The sequence below is a fragment of the Benincasa hispida genome, chromosome 1 (assembly GCF_009727055.1).
Source record: "Benincasa hispida cultivar B227 chromosome 1, ASM972705v1, whole genome shotgun sequence".
Taxonomy (NCBI): domain Eukaryota; kingdom Viridiplantae; phylum Streptophyta; class Magnoliopsida; order Cucurbitales; family Cucurbitaceae; genus Benincasa; species Benincasa hispida.
The window spans coordinates 36,689,479-36,714,974 of NC_052349.1; the positions used below are offsets into that span (position 1 = coordinate 36,689,479).

The window sequence follows — 25,496 nt, forward strand, 5'->3', positions numbered from 1 at the left end:
ACCCGTTCGTCAGTAATTTATCATATATCAGCAATGGCTATACCTAAAAATTAATTTAAAGCTTTACTTCTAAAGTTAAAGATGATAATTTCTCTTTGTTGTTTTGCTTTTTGGATCACTATTGGCCTACCAATAGCTTAATTTAATTTGCTTGTACTGTACAGTTTCTTATACAGAATCCTCGAAAAAGGAGTAATGACATAAATAAGTTTGATCAACTGTGATTTGTTGTTTAATTTTCTTTTTATGTTCTGATTATGTTCTTCTGAATGTCAGTCAAACTGAAGGGCCAGCATACAAGGTGCAGACATTATCACAGAAGTTTTCCGTGGTAGAGTCCACTCCACCCAAAAACCTTTCTTTAATAGCATTAGCTTAGTTTATGTAGATGTTGTTTATACGATAAGCTTGTCCTTTGTCAAAAAGAGAACTACAAATACACTGGTCTACAATCAGTATCAATGGATTTTTTTACAGCATCCATCACCACCTGTGTCTTCCTGCTTATCTGTGGCCACTTGCTATCAGGACAAGACCCTCTTGTTCTTATGGCCTGTACAAGCCTTGAGAACTCTGCAATCATCAGAGCCTCTTGTGGTAGCTCATTGACCACCTCAATTTCCTCTGGTTTTGTGTTCCATCCAATATGGAGTTCTGCAAACTTTGCTCCTGAGGTGATATCAAATGATGCCGAAGTCTCTTGGTAAGGGATGATGAAGTCGTAAACATTCACCGATCCATGGGTACCAGATATGGTTATGTCCATGGAGGTATGAGATAGGAAAGAACAATGAATTGTTGCAGATGTTTCGTTTGATGATTTGCCCCAATGAAGGGTGGCTGTGCAGGACAAGATAACACCCGCTTTGTTCTTGGTAACATCTGGTAGCGCACGGACTTGTATTGGCAATTCATAGTCCTTTGCCCACAAGAGGGCTCCAATGCAGTACCAGGCCAAGTCTCCCAATGCACCCAAAGCATCCAGGTCCGATTTTACTCTTATATTTTCCTCAAGAAACTGTTTTGTTCCTGATGTTGTTGATGTGCTGTGAATCTTGAAATTGCAAACAGATACAATACTTGTCACTTGCAGCAGCATTTAGAGGTTTTTCTGGCTAAAATAATGTTATTACATGAATGGTTCAACTTCTACCAAACTTCAATTACCTTGTTAATTTTTCAGCTTTGGTTCTAACTAGTTCCTACTATTATTAACATTATAATTCAAGCGTTTTCGTGACATGCTAATTGAACATAAAAATGATGGTTTAACTTGATTTGACGGGGAAAACAGGTAGATGGGTCAAAAAGTTCGTTAGGATAGTTGGTCAGCTCTATTGTGTTACTTGCCATATCCTGCCAAATCATTATTTTTTATTCTAACCAAGATGCAATATCAACAGGGTTACTTACTAGAACCAAAATCTAAAGTTTAATAAAAACAAGTTCCAAGTTCTGAGTTTATAATTTAGCCTCATGTAATTATTTGAGGAGTAGTTTAAGCCAAGATTTTGAAGTTGGGAAAAGATCTTACATAGTTAACATGGCCAAAAAGCTTAGGATCAGAGATAATCTCTTTCACTTTAGCAGTTCTAGGGTGATGCAGCCACATAGATCCATCCATGAACTGCACACCGTTCGACTCACAGGCATCAAGAATCTGATCAAGCTCTTCAACGTCCAGCGCCGTAGGTTTCTCCAAGAGAATGTGCTTCTTCTTCTCAGCAGCCAAAATTGCCCACCGCCGGTGAAGGCTGGTCGGCAGTGGCATGTAGACGGCATCCACACAAGGGTCATCAAGAATCTGATGGTAGCTTCCGTACACCTTGACAGTTTCTGGCAAGCCATTGACAGCGGCAAAGTTCAAGGCTTTGTCAAGTGATCGGCTGGCAATAGCGGAGACGGCGGAGTTGGGTGCTGAGTTTATGGCTCTAGCCACTTTTCTGGCAATCTCAGCGCAGCCAACAATGCCGAAACGGATCAGGTTCTCGGCCATTTGTGGTTCCCGCCGGTGACTGATGAGCTGGGAAAGGTGTGAAGAAATGGAAGGATTACAGCGCTGACTATGGAAGAAAGAAGATGACGTTATTTTGGGCTATGAATTTGTGGATGGTGATATGCATGGTGGCTGTGTGTGATTGGTTAAAGGGAAGGATAAAAGCTGATAATGCAATATGGATTTATATGGTTGAGATTCCATGCTTGCTGTTTTTCTTATCACCCTTCTTTTTAGTTATGAGATTTAGACACTTGTCTTCCTTTTATCATTTTGTAGGCTTGAATTCTTGTCTACAACACAATCATCCCCATGAAAGTCTATCATATTGGTTGGACTTGAAATACTTCAGATTTTTCAGAAAACAATCCCATTCTGCTAGGAATCTCGTATTGAATTTTATTAATTTACTTGAGTTCCTCCATCACTGTCTCTCTATCCTAGAAAGGAAAGGGTAGCTTTCAGCTTTTATAACATTTCTTATAATATCTTTTACACTTCTTTTTGTAGTTAGGACTTAGTTTAGATATGACTTTTCAAAAATAAGACGAGCAATTCGAATACCATTCGTAGGAAAGACTTAACTTTTTTCCTTGTTCATATTTCATGTTGATTGATCAAATATGAAAAGCAACTAAATCATTAACTATCTATTGTTTTCTTAAAAAAAAAAAAAAAAAAAAAAAAAAAAAAAAAAAAGCCAAAATATGGAATCTAAAAGTATGTCTCAACCAGATTTTGTCTTGGGAAAAATTCTCCCACAACCAAATATGGTTTATATGATTTTAACACTTACACTTACATCGCCCTCTCTCTCACCATCACTTACATAACTATTACAAAATAAAAAATACTTAAAATGCATTTCAGATTACACCTATCTTTGTGCATCCTAGCAAACTATAAGTTGTCACACGATAAATTCTTCAAGTATTGCTCTTACAAAATATCTCAATCTCTACATATAACACATTTTTTCCTTTTTCTTCTTGGCTCCATACCTCTCTCACACACAAATTTTTTCCTTTTTCTTCTTGGCTCCATACCTCTCTCACACACAAAGGAGAGGGAGAGGGAGATTGAGAGAGAGAGAGAGAGAGAGATTTACAAAGATGAAAAAAGGGGCTATCAAAGCATTAAACTAAATCACTATATGTCGTCGTCTTCTTCTTCCCTCAAACTAAAACCTCTTTCATTTGTGTATCTCTATTATCTATATATGGCATCAGCAACATTACCCCACTCACCAAGATTAGAAACTCAGTCAACAGAGATTTCAGAAAAAAAAAAAAAAAGAGCTTTTTAATTGAAGAGAGACCAAATTTAGTCTTTTTTCACATCCCACTCTGCTCTGCCTAATCTGAACTCCAAGCTTGGTTTCTTGCATTCCAAACTATATCTCTTCATTGCACCTGAATCACATTCCTGTCATATATAGTTTATTCAAATTCTCTTCCATCTTCTTAATACTCTTCCCTCACTAGTTTCAACCTTAATAATACAACAATGAACATGCTTTTATTCCATCATAATTAACTTAAAAGTATTCTACTGGTGATTTTGATTGATCTTTCTAGAAAAAAAAGAGAAAACAAACTTATGAACATACAAAACATTTGATGTGGTACCTGAATTTGGTGCATGGATTTTTGTTGTGTAGACAAAGTTGGTCTAGTGACATCCATTTCATTAGAGTTTGTATGTGGCCAAACATCTCTGCCAAAATGAAATAAGCCTCAATAACATCAGAATATAATATATAGTTCGAGAGCGTCCATTAATCATATTGAATATTATTATTATTATTGGAAAGCAAATTCATTTCTTAAACAATTTCTTCAAGTTTATTCATCTTCAACCAGAAAATTGAAGTGGATCCTCTGGAGATACAGGAAATGAGGATGAAGAAACAGAGTTTCTCCCAGCCTTCATACCATGTTTACCACAACCACATGATTTTCTCCCTTCGACAAATGAAATCGAATCGAACCTGAAATGGTGCATTGTCAACCACTTTTTGGATGGTTTTTTGGCTCAATGACTGCATCCGGTTGCTTTGATATGGTACGGATGCGGTTGTTGAGCCAAAAAGTCATCATACAAGCTTGATCTACAAAGCAACATTCCCCCGAATTGAATTCTCGTGGGTTATGGGATACCGGTTCTATTTGTTGAGGGAAGAATCGCACCTGAAATGGTGCATTGTAGATCACTTTGGATGACTTTTTGGCTCAAGGACCACACATCCGTTGCTTTGATGTATCAAGATCAACAACACCAAAGCAACGGATGCGGTTGTTGAGCCGAAAAGCCATCCTGCAAACACTTTATCTACGATGCATTAGTTGATTCTACGAGGATTTGGGGTTCCAGTTCTATTTATGGTTCTATTTGTGGCCTATAAGTGCTTGCATCTTCAATCATGTTTAGAATGACTTTCTAAGCTAGAAGAATGGAATTTTAAACCAATCAAAAGGGATCAAGAAGATCTTGTGTGTGTAATTCCTCATTGCTTTCTTTTATTTTATTTTTTTCTTTTTTCTTTTTTCTTCTTAATTTCACAATAAGAACAATAGATGAGAGAGAAAAGAAAATAACCATATTTGAATGCATCCTAAGATGTATCTATCTTTTGCATCTCCACTTTCATCACACAAAAAAAAAAATTAATTAAAATATTTTAAGAAAGATGTAAGTTTAATTTGTCACGTGGCAAACTATCATTGTAATTACTTTCCATATAATAGATTTCTTTCTAGTATGTCGTAATATTATATAATATATATATATATATATTTAAAATTTGAAGTAATCCATGTAAATTAGTTTGGTTTTTTTTTTTTCATTTTTTAAATTATTTTTTTGCTTTAGGTATAATTTAATAATTTTCAAGATTTAGTTTTGTTTACATCAAACTCGAGCTTATTCAATAATAGATTTTATTATTTATTATTACTTTCAATAATGTACTAAACAAATTTATTTTTTATACAATAATCTTCTTCCTAACCAACTTTACAAAATTTCAGCTAAAATTCCAAAATCTTTTAAGATAGAGGTTTTGTGTCGTATTTGTTAAACAATTTAACATACACACACAAAAATAAAATAAAACATTTATAATTTTTAAAACAATAAAACATTAAACAAAATCGTTGTCAAAATAAAACCTAATTTATGATATAATTACATCAATATCATTCAAATTGATATCAATTTAAGATTTCATAAGAAAAAAAAGTATATATATATATATTATATATATTATATCATGGTTAGCTAAACCAATATCCAGGTTTCCATTCTATCCAATATAATTTCTCTTCACATTGACAATCATAATCACATTACCAAAAGAGGAAAAAAAATAAATAAAAACCCTAACTAAACATAACTAGCCCAGTTACCCTAGAAATCAAATTACATCTATAGTAACCTAAAATTTGACCACATCCCCAAAGCGATCAATTAATACCCTCAATATCCAAAATCAGCCCTCTTAACACATTCTAAAGCATTAGCTCACAACATTATTGCAACAGCCAAATTCTCAATCAAAACAAATAAAACAAAACACTTTCTCAAACATATTCTTAGGGCTTTCTTCTAAATAACAAAAAAAGGACCTAGGAGTGTGTTAGGAAATCAACTAATAAAGAATGCGATAAAACAATGTAAACAATAAAACAAATCGATCGATACAAAGATTTACGTGGTTAATTAATAGTGTTAGTTAAGAGAGCAATTTATTATTAGAGAAAAATATCACAAATACACAGATTGTAGAAGACGCTTTTAGGTTAGAGAGTTTATATATAGTACACCTTTCTAATTAAATCCTAGGCCAAACCTATAAATTAATGCATAAACAAATACAAATTAATACAAATTAGGTTTGTTTGCTTGATACTAAGCAAAATTGGTCATTTAGAACGTCAGATAATAGATTCAAGGTATATTTCAGGATTAATTTACACATTATAGATATTATGATTAAAAATTATTGATTTTTTTTTTTTTAAGAGAGCACATTCCAATGAGGGAAAACTTTATATTTGAAAAATTCGTGAAAGCAAAAACATATATAAAGCACCATACTTTTAAGAGAGAGAGAGAGAAATGTTAAAATGAATCTAACTAACCTTGAAGAATTAGACCAAAGTGTGGAGCAGCCAAATTCCAAATCCGGCGGCGGCTGGCTGGACCGGTCGAGCGGAGCTCTTTGATCGGAAAATTGCTTGTAGCCATGATCCGCTCTGGTCGTGCCCATTGTAGGAGATACATCGTCCTCTCCCGAACCATCCGATTGGCCTTCATTAGCAAAACAACAAATCAAATGGCTCAATAGTATTTAAGTAGTATACGAGATTCAAACTTTTAACTTTTTGAAATTGAGTTTAATAAATTTAAAAATTTGAATGGAGAGAAAATCGATAGATATGGTTATTCTTCTAATAATAAGAGTTTGAAAATAAGAGATTTAATGAGAAACAAAGTTATATTTTATGTTTTTGTTTATTTTAATGTGTACTGTTTAGTAGCCGACGTTTTAGAATCTAATAATGTTGATGTTGTTTTGATATTTTTTTTCAATCAAACAAATATCAATTTAAAAAACTAACCCACCAAACAATAGTCAAATAATTCAATTCAACGCTTTTAAAAATAAGAAATTGAATCTTGATAAGATACCAAACTTGTCCTAAGTTTTTAAAAAAACTGTATTTGTTTGATACTAATAAAACAAATTTAAGTTGTATTTTATATTTTCTTAATACTAATTTAATTTGGATATGTATTTCGTAGTACAATTAAAGTTGAGAGATTTGAACCATAGACCTTGTGGTTACTCAAACACTAGTGTATCTATTGAACTTCGATCGATTTAACAATTTTAAATATATATTTTGATAACATATTTAGAATATCTCAAACGACTAAATACCATGTAACTGCCAAATTTTTCAAAGGTTCATTTCTAATTCACAGAACCCGACTATCATTTAATAAACCTATCAAATAGAAATGTAACCAATCTACTTGTTTAATGAATTTGAAAACAAAAAAACAATTGAATATATATATATATTCAAAGATATTGGGAGAAAAAGAGTGAAAAACTCATATCACTTTTGAATTATGCATGAATTGTCTTTAAAAAATTGGTTAGATCAACTAATTTCTTCCCTTAAATCTAAGTTGTATTAAGAAATCGAACCGAACCGAAACTCACAAAAGTTCAACTAACATTTCATGCGCCTTACGCCTTTACCAGATTTTTGAAGTTTGAAATTAAAAAAAAAAAAAAAAAAAGACATTATTATTATTATTATTTATTTATTTATTTTTCTAAAAAAGAAAAAAGAAGAGCCAAGCAATACGAATTACCTGAGGAAGCTGCAGGTTTGTCAGTAGTCTTAACAGTTCGATACATCTGCAAGAAAAAGAAAAAAAAATAAAGGAAAGAAAAACTCATCGGGAAGCCATCTCATTTATATCATCACAAAATTTCAAAATACCAAACGCATAACAAAACAAATTTCACAATATAATATTAATAGAATAAGGATCAAAACATGAAAGTCCAAATTTCAATTCTATGAATACAACAATATTAAAATATTATTGTAAGTTGTATTTACTCTCCAATTAAATTGAGGTATAGTTCATGTCAATTCATTAGTATATATTTTAAAAATATCAAAGCTATCAACTAGTTTTTTTTAAAGAGATATCAAAATTTTTATCGATAGAAAAAATACCAAATTACTTAAAAAAAATATTGATAGAATTCTATGATGACTAAATTTTATTATTTTGTAAAAATAATTTTTCTTATTTTTCTAATTTTAAAATAGTCAAAACGTTGGATTAATAGTTTTATCAATATGTATGTGATTTTTCTCTTTCTTCTGTGAGTTGTGGGCTCTCTGGGACTGTCTATGTTTCTTCATAAGTCACGAGGAGTTATTTATATTTGAATCCAAGTTTATATTATTTTGTAATGATGACAACTTTTTTTTTCCTTTCTCTCTCATTCTCTATTTTCGAGAAAAAGAGAGAGAGAAATGAAGAATTTGGGGTTATGAAGAAAAAAAAGAAAATTCAGACTGATTGATAACCATTCATTAAGGCACATACATTCATTCATTCACTCACTCACTTACTGCTCTTTCATTCATTCAATCACTGACCATATACGAGAGACACATTACCAATCAAAAAAACAGAAAAAGAAAAAGAAAAAAGAGGGTTTTTAGAGATGATTAATTACCTGTAAATGGCTTTTGACATGAGCTAGTGTTAGATCCTTAACATCCATCAGCTCAAGAACTGACTTTGGTGTTGCTCCTGCAAAATGAAACCCGGGTTTTTTTCGGTTTTCAAAATTGTTAAACATGTGTAAGTCTATAATGTTTTATGTTTATTCCGATTCGGAATCAGATCCCTACTAATTTTATTTTTTTTAAAAGTTAATTTAGTACATTTTTTCAATTATACCCTGTTGTAAGTAACTAATGTGGGAAGCTTACATTCCACCATGAATAACCAATAAAAAAAAAATTAGAAGAATTAGGCCATTAAAAGAGTAAATTTCCTAATTCCATCTCCACCAAAATTTCAAGAAATCAATAAAATGATTTGAAAATTTTGAACTTCTATCTTCAATTTCTTCAAATTTCTGCTTAACTCACCCGATCGACGAAAACCCGAAAAGGGTATAATTGAAAAATGGTAAGAAAACTAAATCGAACTATTTCTTTCAAATTTATGCTAACTCGCCCGATGAACGAAAACACGAAAAGGGTATAATTGAAAAATGGTAAGAAGACTTAAACCGAACCATTTCCTTCAAATTTCTGCTAACTCACTCGACGAAAATGCGAAAAGAGTCTAATTGAAAAATGGTAAGAAAACTAAATCGAACGATTTCCTTTTAAGTTTATGCTAACTCACTTGACAGACGAAAATGCAAAAAGAGTATAATTGAAAAATGATAAGAAGTCTTAAACCGATCCATTTCCTTCAAATTTCTGCTAACTCACCCGAAAAATGGAAACACGAAAAGGGTCTAATTGAAAAATGGTAAGAAGACTAAATCGAACCATTTCAAATAAATAAAGACCGAATCAAAAAAAAATATAGAAGAAAAAGGTTAGTATTCATTGTTTACTTTCATGGCCACCGAGATGTTCGACAGCATGAACGAAGCGAGCATGTAAGGAAGTAGTCCATCTCATTCTAGGAGCTCTCATGCTTCGTTTTGCAGGAAGCTTCTGCAAAAATCTGGATCTCATCATCATCATCCCATGAGAACAAACATCAGAAGAAGAAGAAGCTGCATTACTACTATTATTACTATTAGTATTATTATTATTCAAACATTTAATTGCTTCTACAGAAACAACCCCATTGTTGAACCTCGCTGAACAATTATTATTAATATTATTTCCTCCAACTGATCCGCCACCTCGATGATGATGATGATAACCCATTTCAACGACTCCTCCTACGGCGCCGCCGTTCATGCTCGTGTTCGAGTAATTTGGGAAGAAGCAAGCTGATGGAAATTGGTGAAAATAATGGTGATCTTTTTGATCCACACCCAAAAATGGAAATGGACGGTTGTGATACACCGGAATCCCTTTGATCGGTCGTAAACCACCGTCCGTTGATACATCGAACATCGAAAGGCCCCGGACATGCGGGAGCGGTAGCGGTGGATGCAGTGTTGCTCCACCGAACGAATTATTGTTGTTAATGTTGTTGGTTCCTAGAGAGAGCTCGGTTTGAGTTCGAGGGTCATTTAAAATATTATTTTGGAATTGGGAGTTTCTTTGAATCAAAAGATCAAAACTTTTTTCTGAAAACCCATGGCTAAGGGTTCTAATTGAAGAATAAGAAGAAGAAGAAGAGGAGGAGGAGGAGGAAGAAGAAGAAGAAGAAGAAGAAGAAGAAGCATTTGGAGGGCTGATTTGAAGAGAGAGATCAGGAAGTGGGGTTGAAGAAGGTTCAATAAAAATACCTTCTAAGGGCATCTTTTTTTTTTTCTCCTTAGCCTCTCTTGTTCTTGTTCTTGCTTTAACAAACTTATAGCAGCTTTCTTTTTCTTGCTAACTTGATGATGAAGGAAATGAAAAGAAAGATGGGAAAAAGAGAAGAGAAGATGGGGTATTGAATTTTGAAAAAGGGAAAAATTAAAGGTGGAAGCTTTGGATCTTCAATGGGGAAGCTAATTTCAAGATTTGATTTTTTTTCATGGGGGATGGGGAAAGATAGGTTTTTTGTTGGAATCTGATAAAACCCAGATGGGAAAACTCAGAAAAACTTGCAAAAAACAAACCCAGAAACCCAAAATAAAGAGAAAAATGGTGTAGAGAGAGAAAGAAGATAGGGGAGAGAAAATGGAAAAAGAAGATGAAAAAAGAGAGAGATGGGATTTTTGGATTTGGGTTTTGAGTATTATGGTGTATCTCTCGAGAGCATATCTCAGAAAATGACACTGAAGAAGAAAGGAAGGAAGGAAGAAGAAGAAAGTAGAGCAAAAGGTTTCTCTCTCTTCTTACACTCTCTCTCTAGTCAAAATAGAGAAATAAAAAATTATAAAACAAAGTTATATTTTGGTATTTTTTTTGTTCTAAACTATGTATATAGACGATGATTCGAATCTCTGATCTTTTGATTGAATATATATGTCTCGAGCAATTAAACTATATATATATTTAGGTACAATCTAATTTTGATTCTTAAACAAGTAAGTTCGTTACATTTAATCTTGAATTATAAACATTTAATTCCTAAACTTTTAGTCATTTTGTCCTAGGACTTTCTCTCAATGTCATAGGTATTTCCAACGGACATTGTTTGTTTCTTGACAACTAGAAGAGAGAAAATGTAGAAAGTGAAAAAAGATGATAATTATTTTTTCTATCAAAATTTTAATGGGGTCGCTTTTTCTTTTCCTTTTTAGTACAATAGCTCCAAAAATGGGAGAAAAATATTCGATCTCTAAAAAAAAAAGATCATATCAATTACTGTTTAACTAGTTCACTTTAGATATTTGAAAGATTACAATGATAGGTATGTTTTATTTTACATCATCCTAACTAGTTCATGTGGCTTCAATATATGTCACATTAGTACATTAATACACAACCTTAAAAGTCTAAAATAACACATTTTGTTTTTTTTTTAATAAAAAAATATATATTATACAAAGATAAAATCAATAAAATTGTTTTTTAAACTTCAATGATTAAGATATACATTATTTTGGATTACATACTTCAAGTCTCATCTCTTTTTAGTCATGGTACTATCAAATGTCTGGTTCTTAGAATTTCTAATAAAACTTAAAATCTAATCCACTTTTATCTTTTCACTTCAAATTTTGAAACATTATTTACGTTATGACTAAACATGTAAATTATCATTATTATTATCATCTAACTAATTTCTATAAAAAAATCAAATATAAATTTACAACAATAATAACTAATTTTAACATATCTTTACACATTCCACTCTAACCTTATGCAAAATAATAATAATAATAATAATAAATAATAATAATAATAAAAAAAAAAAAAGAAAAAAGAAAAATTTATCATGTGACAAACTATGATTAAACAATTGAGTGAGATACACAAACATGAATAAAACTTATGATACACCTAAGTATTTTTATATAAATATTAAATTTGAACATTTGAAAGTATACAAACAAAAGTGAAATGTGAACTAACGTACCGAAACTAAAAGGAATTTTTTTTAAAATGAAAAAATTGTTTAAAATATTTTTGAATATAGCAAACTGTCACAGTCTATCAGTGATAGTTATTGATAGATGTCTATCGGTATCTATTGGTATCTATAGTGATAAATGATAGTAGTGTCTATCACCGATAGATATTGATATTTTGTTATATTTGTAAATATTTTAGTTTATTTTCTATATTTGAAAACGATCACCGTAAAATGATATTTTAAAAATAATAATAAATAAATGAAGAAAGAAGAGAGAAGAAATTTGATTTCTCCTAAAAAAAAGAAAAAAAGGGGGAGTTTGGATATTATTTATTTTATCACAAGCCCGGAGAGGACGGGATAAAAAATGTTAGAGAGAGAAAGACACCTTCACGTGTGATTACTTTTCCCCCACCCTCTTCGCATCTTTTTTTTTTTCTCTCTCTCTAACATTATTATTATTATAATAATAATAATAATTATTATTATTATTATTATTTTATTTCCAAAATAAATTTGTATTGTCCATTTCCTATAAAGGACTAAAGTTATATTTATATTCACATTCAAAATTATAAATAAATACTCTTTCTTTATTTTGTACCATGTGATGTGAAGTGAACAAAAAATAATTTCAGTCCTTTGAGAGTAAATGAACCACAATTATTCTCAAAATTAAGTCAGCATTCATTTAATAGCCTTTTTTTAATGAAAAATACTTATAATTTCTTTCTAATGTGTATAATAATTATATCTATATTTTTTTTAAATTATTCATCTCCAATATTTTAAGGATTTTAAATCGATTAATTTTCTTTTTCAATTAAGTTCTTACTCATTTAGTGGTTGAGTAATTGTAGCACAGTATTACTTGTAGGTTTGAATTTCCCTTTTTTTTTTTTTGGAGTGTAATAATATAAAAATGTAAAGTTGTTGGTGTCAATTGCGGGAAAAATAAATGGTTTATTGATGTGATGTCAAATTTTTTTATTTAAATAGTAGGAATGTGATTAAAATTTCATCATAAAAATAATTTTAAAATGCTAAAGAACTTATCAAATTTTGTGTAAAAGAGATTATCAAAATTTTCTTTTAAAAAAGTTAACTTTATCTGAATCGATTATTAAGTAAACTATTTAAATAATATAATCTCCTAAGTAAACTATAATCGATTAATGATGTAAGATAAACCAATCATCTTACTTAAAATTATGATGATTGTTTGTATTATTGTCAATAAACTTCGATAGGTTGATCAATTATTATATATGAACAATTATATTATATGTCAATTCGAATATAAATTAATAAATAATAAAACAAGGTTAAAAGCACACAATCTTGAAAATTGAGGTAAGTCTCGATATAGCACATCATGCATGCACATAAAGGAAAATTACAAAATCTCTTAATTGGAATTGACATATATATCTCTTAATTGGAAGACTTTTCTCTATTCCGCATCTTATATATATCTCTTAATTGGAAGACTTTTCTCTAACCTCTCCTTTATATGAATTGTAGGGTTACTCATTGCCCCTCCTCTGTTTCTTTTGATTAATGTATCACTATTGGCCTCGGGGCATGGTGATGGTACGAAGGATGTATCGATCTAGTTGAGATATCCCGATGCACCTATTGATCTCATATCCTCTAGTACTTTTATTTTTTTAGAAAAAGGAGAATTTAAAACTTCTAACTCCTTAATATAATATTATAAATAAAATCAACTTTGGGAGGATAATAAATATTTGAAAGTCTCACTAATTTGGATCATAACTCAACTATTGTAGTTAAAGTATAGGTTCTTGTGAAGTTTACTACTCTACTTATTATTGAACTAAAAAAAAGTGATGATCTAGGATTCTACACTACATTCATTATATGTTGAAGAAACCCAACTAAATTCCTGTAGAAAAAGAAGAAATCAGGGCATTATTAAAACCTAGTGCTGTGTGAAGAAGATCAGGTGATGAAAGTTTTGTGTAATGATTTTGATATAATTGAGCAACCAAAAGAAGAACTAATTAATAATTAAATAATTAAAGAATTAAAGAAGAAGGGATAAAATTAATTAAAAAGAAAAAAATGTGGATGATGAAGTGGAAATTAAATATATATTCATAAGAAAAAGGCAGACAAAAGATTAATTTATGAAAAGAGGGGTTGGCCCCAACAGAAGAAAAATGAGGCAAAAGGCATTGACCTTGATTAGATTACAGACCACAAAGGTGTTTTTGTTTGCTTCCCTTAATTAATTCGACATGTCGTTTACCAAGTTTCTAAATCTAAGTGTTCTTTTCATTTTCATTTAATTTTTTTTTATTTTTTTTCCCTATCATATTCTTTTCCATTACATTCTCCTAGATATTCTTTCTCTAATCTTTCAGCAAACCCTCATCTGGCATGCAAATAAATAAATAAATGTATATATATTAAAAATATATATTGAGTTTTATTATTGTTTAAGAAAATCATGTTGGGTTTTATTATTATATTGTCTTATTTGTGATTGTTTGATCCTTTCAGAACACTTGGGTTAAATATTAATTATGATCATTCAAAGTTTCTTATTGGGAACTCACCCCATCTTTAAATGCTCATTTTTCATGATTATAATTAATTAAGATTCCAATTCTATTGTTGAGTTGAAGGTTGCTTTGGGTAGTTTAGATAGCAACAACAAAGGTAAAGAAAAAAGGGAACACTTATAAAATTATATTAATTATGAAAATTAAGATTTTAAGGTTAATTTGCTCTTCTTAAGCTTTCAAAATAGAATCTAAATTTACTCATTTAATTCATAATTTTTTTAAAAAAATTACTCAGGTATGTATATGTTATTACAAGTGGGGGAGGAGATTTGACCCCTAACCTCAAATGAATAATAGTACTATTTAAAAAATTGGTGTAGTGTCTAGACTTTGCAAAATCTTTAATTGGGGTCACATTGCTATATGTGCATGCAATTTCAAACTTATTAGAGTTTGTGTGGTTGGCAATATTTGTTTAAGCATCTCAGTTGTTATGAGATGTGTCTTTGCATTGGTGGTTTTAGAAAAAGGAATGTCTTCGATAATGTTGATCCTGCAAAATACTTTCCATATTGGTGGTTTTCTTTGTTGTCTTAATCTACCATTTTATTTTGTGTGAAGCTCGTATTTGAAATAAAAACAACTTAGTGTATATTCGGTCAACATTGTAGTGTATTGACAGAGTTGAGTTTCTTGAAGACGTACTTTGTGTTCCTCATATCGAGGGTAAGAAGATCCTTTTGCAAAGAGTTTCCCAAGCTTAGGGGGAGTCTAAGCCATTCGAACAAAGGGTCTTTGTTCTTAAAGGAAAGATACGATACAAGTGGGAAAGAATCTCATGACTTGAGGCGAGCTCAAGTCTTATAGAGAGGGAGTTTCGATCTTAGGAGAAGCCTAAGATTTGCTTCATTGATAATACAACTTAGGGGGGCTAAGACACTGTGAGAAAGAGTTCCATACCTAAGGAGAGCCTAGGTTATTAGTTGAATGATAAAAATGTACAAGAGTCACTGTAATTGTGCATCTATTACAGATAAGTACTGCGTTATAATTTCTTATCATTGATATTAATGAAGTTATCTTTCCTGAGCACATTGCCCCAAAGATGTAGGTGATTTACACTGAATTGGGTTACCGATCTCTATTGTTATTTTCTCTGTTTTGCATATTTGATAATTGTCTGATTTGAATGCTATAACATTGGTTCTAATAGTGTTAACTTGCATACCTCGGCCTTATCGTTTTCTCAAAACTAAGTGTAGTCAGACTCTTTAAAACTTAAAATAAAATTTTTCTTCATAAATAAAATATTGTCAAGACACTTTAAAGAGAAGCCAAGACAAATATTTAGTTCGAGATCCTTAAAAACTTTAACTAAGAATGAACATTTAAACTTAAAGCTACTAATCTCAGTTCACATTAAAATGTTCAAAACATATTGAAAATATGATAGTGAGTGGAAGCAATGACACTAATCCATGGCATCATCAACAGATCTCTTAGTCAAGTATTTGTACTACGTTCTTGCCTTTACTTGAAAGATATTTTTAAGAAAAGAATGAGTATTTAATTTACTCAATAAGTAAATTCATTACTGTGGTCAGACTACTCAATCACATGTAAATATGAATTGGAAACTTTAGGTTAGTGGGATCTAAAGATTGTTCATTCCTAGCTCACTCCATTACCTTTCACCTGGAATGCATCAATTTTCATACACATTGTGTTCAATGTACATTACTTTCAATATTTCACAAGATCCATTGGACATGCATCACTTTCATATACCTCAAGGCTCTCTAAGTATGTCGGGATGTGCACCACTTTCGTACACATATCGTTATGTATACACCACCTTCATATACATAGAACCCACTAGAATGTGTATCACTTTCATACACATTATTATATATGCACCACTTTCATATATACAGAATCCATTGGGCGTACACCACTTTCGTACACTTTAGGCCCATTTAGGTATGTATCAATTCATACATATTGACCCTAGCATATCTTTCATGCATTAGAGCTCTTGAATATGCACAACTTTCGTGCAGTCAAATAATGTGGAAAAATTTATAAAAGGAGATAGCAAGTCATATTCATAATTTCATGTGACATACACACATTCATAAGATCTCACATAAAATCACGCCAGCACTCGTCATGCTAAGCATATTACTCGTCATGACAAACATTTATAATTTCATAATAAATTACATGAAAACATGTCACATCAACGTATGTCAAATTTAAATATTTTAGATGGCAAGGCCAAAATATTATTGGATAAATTTTCTTTCTTAGCAATAAGGCATTTTAATAGTAGTGTTCATTAAACTTAGATTAATATAATTTAGTAATTAGTAAAATCTCTCACACAAAACTCGCTTGGTCTAATTGACTTGTGTTCCCAATTTAGAAAAAAAAAAGAAAAAAGAAAAAAAAAAAACCTATTGATTAATAATGGAGAACAACGAGCATGACTGTTAAAGTTAGAATTTTTTCTTGGATAAACTTTCTCTTTAATAGAATGGTTATAATCTTATTCAAAGGTTCTATTTATAGAGATAAAGCCTAACCTAAATAGGATCTAGATTCAACTTCACAATTCCAATAGGATTTCTAACTTTAAATCCTAACTTACCATAGGATTTTCTAATTAAAACTCTTTGAAAAGATAAGATTGAGTTTGTAAACTTCAATTAAAACACTAGGAAATATTAAATCCCCAAAATTATGAATTCAAAACTTAAATTTTTTTTAAAAAACTCTCATCCATAAATTCAATTATCTTCCCATAATCCAATTAAATCTATTTTACTTAAACTAGATTCCAAGCAACTCTTAAATACTCAAATCAAATCCAAATTAATTATACGTGATATAAAATCCAAATAAATCTTCAAAAGAATTAAATTAATCTTATCTTAAACATCTCTGAAGTTACATTGATGTAATAATAGATATTCAATTTAGTTATAATTATGAGCTATTACTTATAAAAGGTAAATTTTTTTTTTTTAACTCTTACGAATGAGTCATATCAATAATGTAATCTTTACAGATAAATAAAAAGCTTTTGTTTTGCTAAATAACTGATAGGACTCAACGATATAAATTCGGTAAAAACATATATCTATTTGTCGAAATATATTTTTAGCACTCTTTTTTGTGAGCTTGAAAATCGGTTATATACCCAATGACAAACAGTTTATTTTTTGGGAACTTAGATATTTTCTAAATCTATAGATGTATGAAATTAAAGATGTATAAGAATATAAATGTCTTACATAATTAGATAATCATGTTTGTTTTGCAAAAACAAATTATAAGGATGATCTGAAATATTTGAAAAACTATATTGTTCTGCGTCTTGCACCTATCTTAATATAATTATTATATTAATTTAGGATAATTTGAATTTATCTAACATTTTTATCTTTATTAATTTAATCTTTTATTTCTATTAATGTTATTTATATTAATTTCTTGTGATGTAAAACAAGTTAACATACATTCATTTTTTTGGAGTTTTCTTTAAAATTTTGGATGATCACCCATTGGAAAAATAAAATAAATAAATAAAATATCTACATTTGAGCTATATATTATACTGTTTAAATGAATTTCATTGATGTGAAAAATATGTAAAAATGTCAAGAGATGATTTCCTCAACATGGAAATCTTAATTAGAAAACCATGTGTCTTAGATGACATCAAAAGCTTCCTTAGACATCTCCAAATGAGCATGTTAGAATGTTCTAAATAAACTACATTACTTCTTAAAAAAAAAAAGTAATCTAGTTCCTACTAAACAAACAATCTAATTATAGTTATTAACTAATTTAAAGAAATATGATTTTAATCATGTGTAATTCAAATTAAAATAAAGAAAAAACACATTTAATTTAACCATAATTTTGTAAAAATGGTTATTCTGAAATATTGCGTTTACTAATTCAATAATAATAATAAAAAAAAAATGAAATGGAAGTTCACATTCGACTATATTGATATCATCGAATGGAACTTAGGTTTTATATGTAGAGTATAATAAGTTAATTTATAATCTTTACCACTAACTTTAAATCTAATACTTGCTTTAGTTTTTGGGACATAAATCTTCATGACCATCAAAAAAAAACATTTCTAATGTTTTGACTAATCACAAAATATATAATTGAAAGTTCTTCGTTTGGTATTGAAAATCATTTGGAAAAAATCTTAATCGTATTGTCTTTGCTAAAACTTATTTAAATTAAATTTGTTAAAAATACTTTTAAAAAGGGGTTAATTTCATGTTTATTTTAAGAGCAATATCCTACTAGTTTTTAGATTTTCCTAAAATGAAGTAAAATTTTTAATTAATATTAAGTTGTCAATTTTATATTTTGAAGAAAAAGATTTGTTTTATATATTTATATATTTCCCATCTAATCAAATCTATTTCCTATTTTCTATAAACTAAATGTATACCATATTGATATTTTTTTAAATAATGATTTTTTTCTTAATATTTAAAATTATTCTATAACAAACAAAATTTATCGTACTAAACAATTATTTGAAATCTTAAAATAAAAAAAAATTAAAAAAATGAGTATAAGTCTATTGTAGTTACTATATCTAAAATAAGATGTTTTTGTGTTTACTTTTTAGTTATTATTATATGTTTATTTTAGTTATTATATTATACTCTAGTCTACCTTTTCAAGTTTAAGCTGAAATTTACTAAACATTATTTTACTTCTTTTCACAATTGATTTTCCTAAAAACACAATTGCCAACAATTATTTTAAAAGCTACAACTATCCCAAACGGAATCTAAGTTAATTTAGTTAGTTCTTACTTTTTACTATTATATGTTAGGTGGGAGAATCAAATCTATGTGATTTTGGGTCGATAATAGAAATTTTATACTAGTTGAGCTATATTCATGTTAGTTTGGTAACTTTTGTTATATATCTAATAAGTGATACTATTATTAATTTAATTTAGGATGATCATAAAAATGATTTAATACCTAGCCGAAGTGAGAGGCTTAATTAGCCCGTCGGTAATTGACATGCTCTCTCCCCTTAAGATTGAAGGTTTAATCACCCATTTCTGCAATTGTTGCAATTATTGGACTAAGGAAAAAACTACAAAATATTTGAATTGAAATATTGTGGGTATCATATTAATCAATTAATGATGGTTAATGATATATGTACTTTGGATTTCTTTCTATTTTGGTCCTTTATTTAAATAAAATTTAAAATTAGTTATTACCATTAGTTTATTGTTGATTTTTTCTAAAAATATTTAGTCTCCATTAACATTCCTTCAATCCATTTGGAAAATTATATGCACCCAATTATTATTATTATTATTATTATTATTATTTAACTAATTTTGATAAAAATTAATTTTAGAGAACTGAATTCAAAGTTTCTTAAAATAAATGTGGTAGATTAAAGTTGATAATTAAAAATACAAACTAAAACTAAATGAAATCCAAATTAAAATACAAAGACTAAAAATGATATTTTAACAATTAATGATGGATTGTTATAGTTCATGAATATGGTAAGTTTATCAAGGACATAAAATATTTAAGGTCCCCTCACCTGCAATCTTTGGAGGATGTTGCTAATATTTTGCCCATTTAAGGTTATTTTTAAATTAGCATTAAATTCAAAATTTTAATTTGTGGACCTAAATAAAATGAGATACAATAATAGAATAGGTATATGATCTCTTGCTCTATTACTAGTACTATTGTAAATTATCTAATGCCAAAGAATATAAAATGAATAAAAAGTTATTTTAAATTATCACTAAACCTAAAAATCTAAGGTTTGTTTGATCTTTTTAATATTTTAACTGTTATTAGAAGTTTATATAGAAACTACCATTTTATTTTGCTCATTTGCGTACTTAGTTTAATTGATTAAGACATATATTTTTCGAATCATCACATCCACGGTTGTTGAGCTAAAAAAAATTATTCAGGCATGCTCGAACACACGCGTACACACTATCGCACACTACCATAGCTACCACCGCACTCTGCTGGCTAACTCCAGGCACACACTGGTGGTCACAACCATGCATTGGCACCTAACTCCGACCACCACCACCATTGAACAGCTCCCACCACCTCGGGCAATAGCCACTGACAACAACCAACTTTGGTGACCTTCAACTACCACCAACGCTGGCCAACTCTGGCCACCACCTCCACCTCTACTTCGACGATCATTATTTTAAATTATTAAATTATAGTATTGTATAGTCGTCCTTTATAATAATTTAACATTAATAAATTTATTTTAATATATAACAAACCAAACAAGATTATATATATAAAGACACGTTTGAAAAAGAAGTTATTTTTATCAAAAGTATTTAAATGAAAATGAATTTTTGAAAAATATTTTTTCTGAGCCAATCCTGTTAGAAATGAAGTATCGAAAAAGTCAATTCTAGATCTCAATTGTTGTGTCATGGAAACCATTACCTTAAAAGAAAACAGTACGACCTCAGTGCTAAATTGCTAGAAGCAGGTTGCTCCCCAAGGTTACCACAACACCCTTCTCAGACATGCACTCATCAAACAAGGATTGGAATCGAGTGAAAATTTTTCTCAGAATTAATTCATTAAAATAGAGAGAAATAAACCAAACCTCAAATTCCCTGAAGCACTAAAACAACCATTTTTTTTTCTATAAGAATTAAAAAAAAACGTTTTTTTTTTAAATTAAATATAGAAAACTTGTCAGTTCTAAATTGAATAGAAAAATGTTTTACATCTAAATTAAATAGGAAAATATTTCATACTTAAATTAAATAGAAAAAATTGTTTTCAAATTTAAATTAAATATGAACATATATTAAAAAATCTTTGACTAATTTTATGACAAGTCATTGTCATTCCAACAAATAACTAATTTACTAGTCAGTCCTAATAATCTTCCACGAATGACTTGCAAATAATTTTTTTGAGTAAATATAGGAGAATAAACTTAAACATCAATATCTTGACTATTTGAATTGATGCATAGTAAAATAGGGCAACAACTTTGTTAAAGAGAGTGAGTTACCTCTTGAACTTTCAATAACGGTAGTTGAGACTCTTATAACATGTTTTACTTCATAAATTTCCATTGATTCCACGATAAACGCATTCTATTTAAGGCCAAGTGCATAGAACCTTGGGTCAACGTGAAACCTCTAGAAAAAGACTCTTAATCTTTTTCATAGAAGTTGGTTGTAAACCCCGAATCCTAATTTCTCTTCTTGAGTATGTTCTCTACTAAGACTAGTGTGATGAGTAGGTTGATGTGGAAACTAGTGTGGAATGGTAGAGGAAAAAGTGGAGATTTGAAGAAAAGAGAAAATTTGGATGTTTAACTCTTGGGGAAAATTTGGAAAATTTGGCTAACTATAAAATTTTTTGTGGGATGCGTTGGAAGGATGTGTTGGATGATGGATGCATTGGATGCGTTGGTGAAGGAAGGAAAATGGAAGTGAGGCATTTAGATGGCATGAGGGCTGGAGGGTGGCATGCGTCAAGCAGCCTTGGCTAGCGCCCATGAAATGCATCGAGCAGCCTCGGCCAGTGCCCTTGCAATGCGTCGAGCAACCTCGGCCAGACGGCCCTGCCATGCGTTGAGCGCTCTGTCGAGCGGCCACACCCATGCGGTGAGCGCCCTGTAGAGCAGCCATGTCGTGCGTCGAGGTGCCCTGCCATGCAGCCAAGCGTGCAGCCCATGCCATGCGCCATGCAAGCCGAGCAAGTGAGCGATGGCAGCATACGCTGCAATCCCATGCGTTAAAGCAGCATGCCTATGCGCCAAAGCACCCGGCCAAGCACGCCCATGCGTCGAGCGGCCAACCCATGTAGTGTGCCTATGCTATGGTGGCCAGCACCATGCGCCCATGCCAAGCAAGCCGTGCAAGTGAGCCATGCGTCGAGGATGGACGATCACCCTATGCGTTGGTGATGGTTAGCTCCTTGCGATGGCTAAGTTGAATTGTAATGATAGTGAATTGGCTTGCTATGTGTTGAGTAGAGGCTATGCATTGTTTATGGACTAGGCGTTGAGCATCCAAGAGTTGGACGCATACAAGGGTGAGGTCACATAGAAAAGTCATCAAAACCATGTATCTTCTTGGGAGAAAAGCCTTAAGCCTTAAGAATTTGAGGTGGTGGCATTAGATTGGAGGCTCATGTGTTGGCAATATGAGAGTAAGACACTTAGCTTGCGATGATCATAGCATTGCGTTGATGAGGTGAGAAGGAGACACTTGGCCATGCAGCCAAGTAGGTGGTCTCAACTCCGAAGAAGGTTTGGACGCCTATAAATAGAGTCATGAGACTTCATTTTTAGATCACAATTCAGAAATATCGTAAAAAGAGTGGAAGAGCGGAGCAAACCTTGCGTTGGAGCCAAATCCATGTGTTAGTCATAGAGGACGCATTGGACAAAGAAGTCTTAAGAGAACGCATCAAATTGGGGTGAGGAGTTCTCCCAATTTACTCGTGCGTTTGGAGTGATTCAAAAGCCACCTAAAAGCTCTAAAAGTCTAGTTTTCAGGGTATAGCTGCCAGAAGAAAAGCTCGAAGGGATCAGGCTGGAAACTGAGAGGAAGACAGAAGAGTCAGGCTGTCGAATCAGCTTGGGCCAGTCTTGAGGATTCTGTGATTCTGGCCAAACACCAGGCGTTCTGAGTTCAAATTTTTGAGTAAGATTCATGAGACATTGTAGAATATTTTTGTAGAAGGAAGTATTTCAAAATAAGGTTCAGAACTATGAGCAATATAAGTTGTAATTTGAATCTGGATTCTAGGGGTGAAAAGGGAGCCCGAGGTAGAAAAGGGAGTTACTAGAGTGAAAAGCTCCTAAGCAATCAAGGTGAGTGGCTAAAACGTTTTGACTAAAAAATTTTCTTAAAATGTTTGATTACAACGTGTTATAGAAAGCATGTTTTAAAGAAGATTATTCTCATGCCAGTTAGTTTTACAAAGTAATTTCCAAGCAAACCATGAGTTATGTTTTAAACGCATGCATGTGTGAGAACTTGTTGAAAAGCGATTTATATGTGGTAAATATACTCAACATGCGTTAGTACCATTAAAGCCATGTTTTTATATGTGTTATACTTTACATACTTTAAAGAGAAAGTCATTTATGACTAGTTTTACTTAAAACGCAATACTGAAGGACATTTGAGAAGGTATCTGCCCAACTAGATACTGAAGGACATTTGAGAAGATATCTATTGGTACTGAAGGACATTTGAGAAGGTACCAAACCAACTAGATACTGAAGGACGTTTGAGAAGGTATCTGAACAGAAATACCTAAGGTATGACGGTACTTAGTATGGCCACGTGCATGTAGGTAGTTAGAGTCAGAGATTGAGTAAAAGGGTTCTCTCTTGACTAGCAGTTGATGTTGGGATTGTTTTATCCACAGTAGGGTTATTCTCAACTGAGAAACAGTTTTACTGTTTTATGACTAAAACAGCTTTATATCCTTTATGCTTGGAAAATGTTTACATTGCAATACAAGTACTGTAAAAGCTTATTTTTCAGTTTGAACTCTTATTTGAGATTTTGCACGAGAATCGATTATCTTTCTTAAGTCACTCACTGGGCGTAAGCTCACCCCGTTTTCAAATGTATCCCTTCATAGGGACTAGGGTTTTTGGGTTTTGGGACTTGTGAATCTAGTGTTGTAATGACTCTAAATATGTTATGTTTCTGAATTAATAAATTTTGGCCTAAAGACATTCCTTCTTAATCTGTATATAGTTTATAATTTTGGTATCAGAGTTATTCCGCAGAGTTATTAGGTAGTAAGTGTCAGCTAAAGGGTTGATAATTGCTGCAGTCACGCCCTTTCTTAGCCTTAGAGGTTAGTCTGGGGCGGGGTGTGACAGCTTGGTATTAGAGCATAAGTTTTTGGGAAGGTTAGAGTTAGCTGATACCAGCTTGGTATCAGAGCAAATGTATACGTAAACTTGGAAAGGTTTGAGCTAGTTTAGTATTAAAGGCATAGGTATTGGGTGAAAGAGGGAGTTCATGCATTAGATTAAGTCCCACAGATAAGTCTAACATGTGTACTTAAATAATTAGGCAAGATGCTGAAGGAGAAAGTGGCAAGCGGGCAAAAGTAGACTGAGGAGAGGATGTTGACCCTACCAGTGGAGGTCCTGAAGTTCGGACGGGCACCAGACTCGAAGGGGAAAGAGTTAGAGACTCAGTAGAGCAAGAAGTAATGTCTGCAAACGAGTCTAGTACACCAAGGTAGGTGTAGAACCCCAGATGGAGGATCGAGTATTTGATAGAATCACTCAAAGATTGGCGGCAAGTGTAGGATCGATTCAGAACGATCCAGGAAAGAAATTCGGCGTCGAGAGGCTGAAAGCTTTAGAAGCCGAGACATTCGATGGAGCCACAGATCCAGTAGATGCTGAGATCTGGTTGGATTTGATTGAGAAATGTTTTAAGGTTATGAGGCTGCCTGAGGACCGTAAGGTCGAGTTAGCGGCATTCTTGCTGTAGAAAGGGCTGAGAAGTGGTGGAAAGTGATAGAGACTAGAAGGATAATTCAGAAACTATGACTTGGCCTGAGTTTCAGCAAGTATTTTAGGATAAATATTATCCTAGTTCTTTTAAAGAAGTGGAGAGGGAGGAATTCCTTAGGCTAGCTAAGGGAGTGATGATGGTTGCTGAGTATGAACAAAGATTTACTAAGTTATCTCAATATGCCCTTTCTAATCATCGCAGGAGAAAAGGAGAGGTGTAGGAGATTTGAGAAATGGCTTAAGAAGAAAGAACGTACACCCGTTACCTCTACATCAATTGGGTGAATTTCACTTAGTTAGTTGAAACCACTTTTCGAGTGAGCAGAGTGTAGCGAGGGAAGATGGTACTCTAGTCAGGTGGAAGGACAGTTTAAAATGCTGGAGAAACGAGAAGTAAGAGATTTAGACCCCGTTCTCTGGCAGTCGGTTAAGTATAAAGGGAAGTTTGGAGGCTACAACGAGCCCAACAAAGCTCAGGTCGAAAAAAGGTCAAAGACCTATAGCTGGACCCGAGTGGTAGATCAGTATCAGGTCGTGCATGGAGTTGAGCCGGCACTCGGAAGTTAGTAGGTACAGGCACACATTGAGAGGCCATTAATTATTCACAATCCTTGGTGTAAACTGTGGTTAGGCAC

At 31.7% G+C, this 25,496-nt stretch overlaps 1 protein-coding gene across 2 annotated transcripts; it reads right to left on the reverse strand.

Annotated features, from left to right (window-relative positions):
* Positions 1-310: 310 nt before the first annotated feature.
* On the reverse strand, positions 311-10,543 carry LOC120080522 (uncharacterized oxidoreductase At4g09670-like). 2 transcript variants are annotated; one of them, XM_039035210.1, is made up of 7 exons: positions 9,171-10,543; positions 8,271-8,347; positions 7,385-7,430; positions 6,139-6,307; positions 3,625-3,712; positions 1,535-2,023; positions 311-1,054 (listed from the first exon to the last, which is right to left on the reverse strand). In XM_039035210.1, exons 1-7 carry the CDS (start codon positions 10,033-10,035, stop codon positions 431-433), a joined length of 2,358 nt encoding a protein of 785 aa, XP_038891138.1. In that variant the 5' UTR covers positions 10,036-10,543; the 3' UTR covers positions 311-430. The 2 variants fall into 2 exon arrangements, with proteins under 2 accessions (XP_038891138.1, XP_038891146.1); XM_039035218.1 differs by having other exon boundaries at positions 1,535-2,063; positions 9,171-9,308.
* Between the last annotated feature and the right edge of the window lie 14,953 nt (positions 10,544-25,496).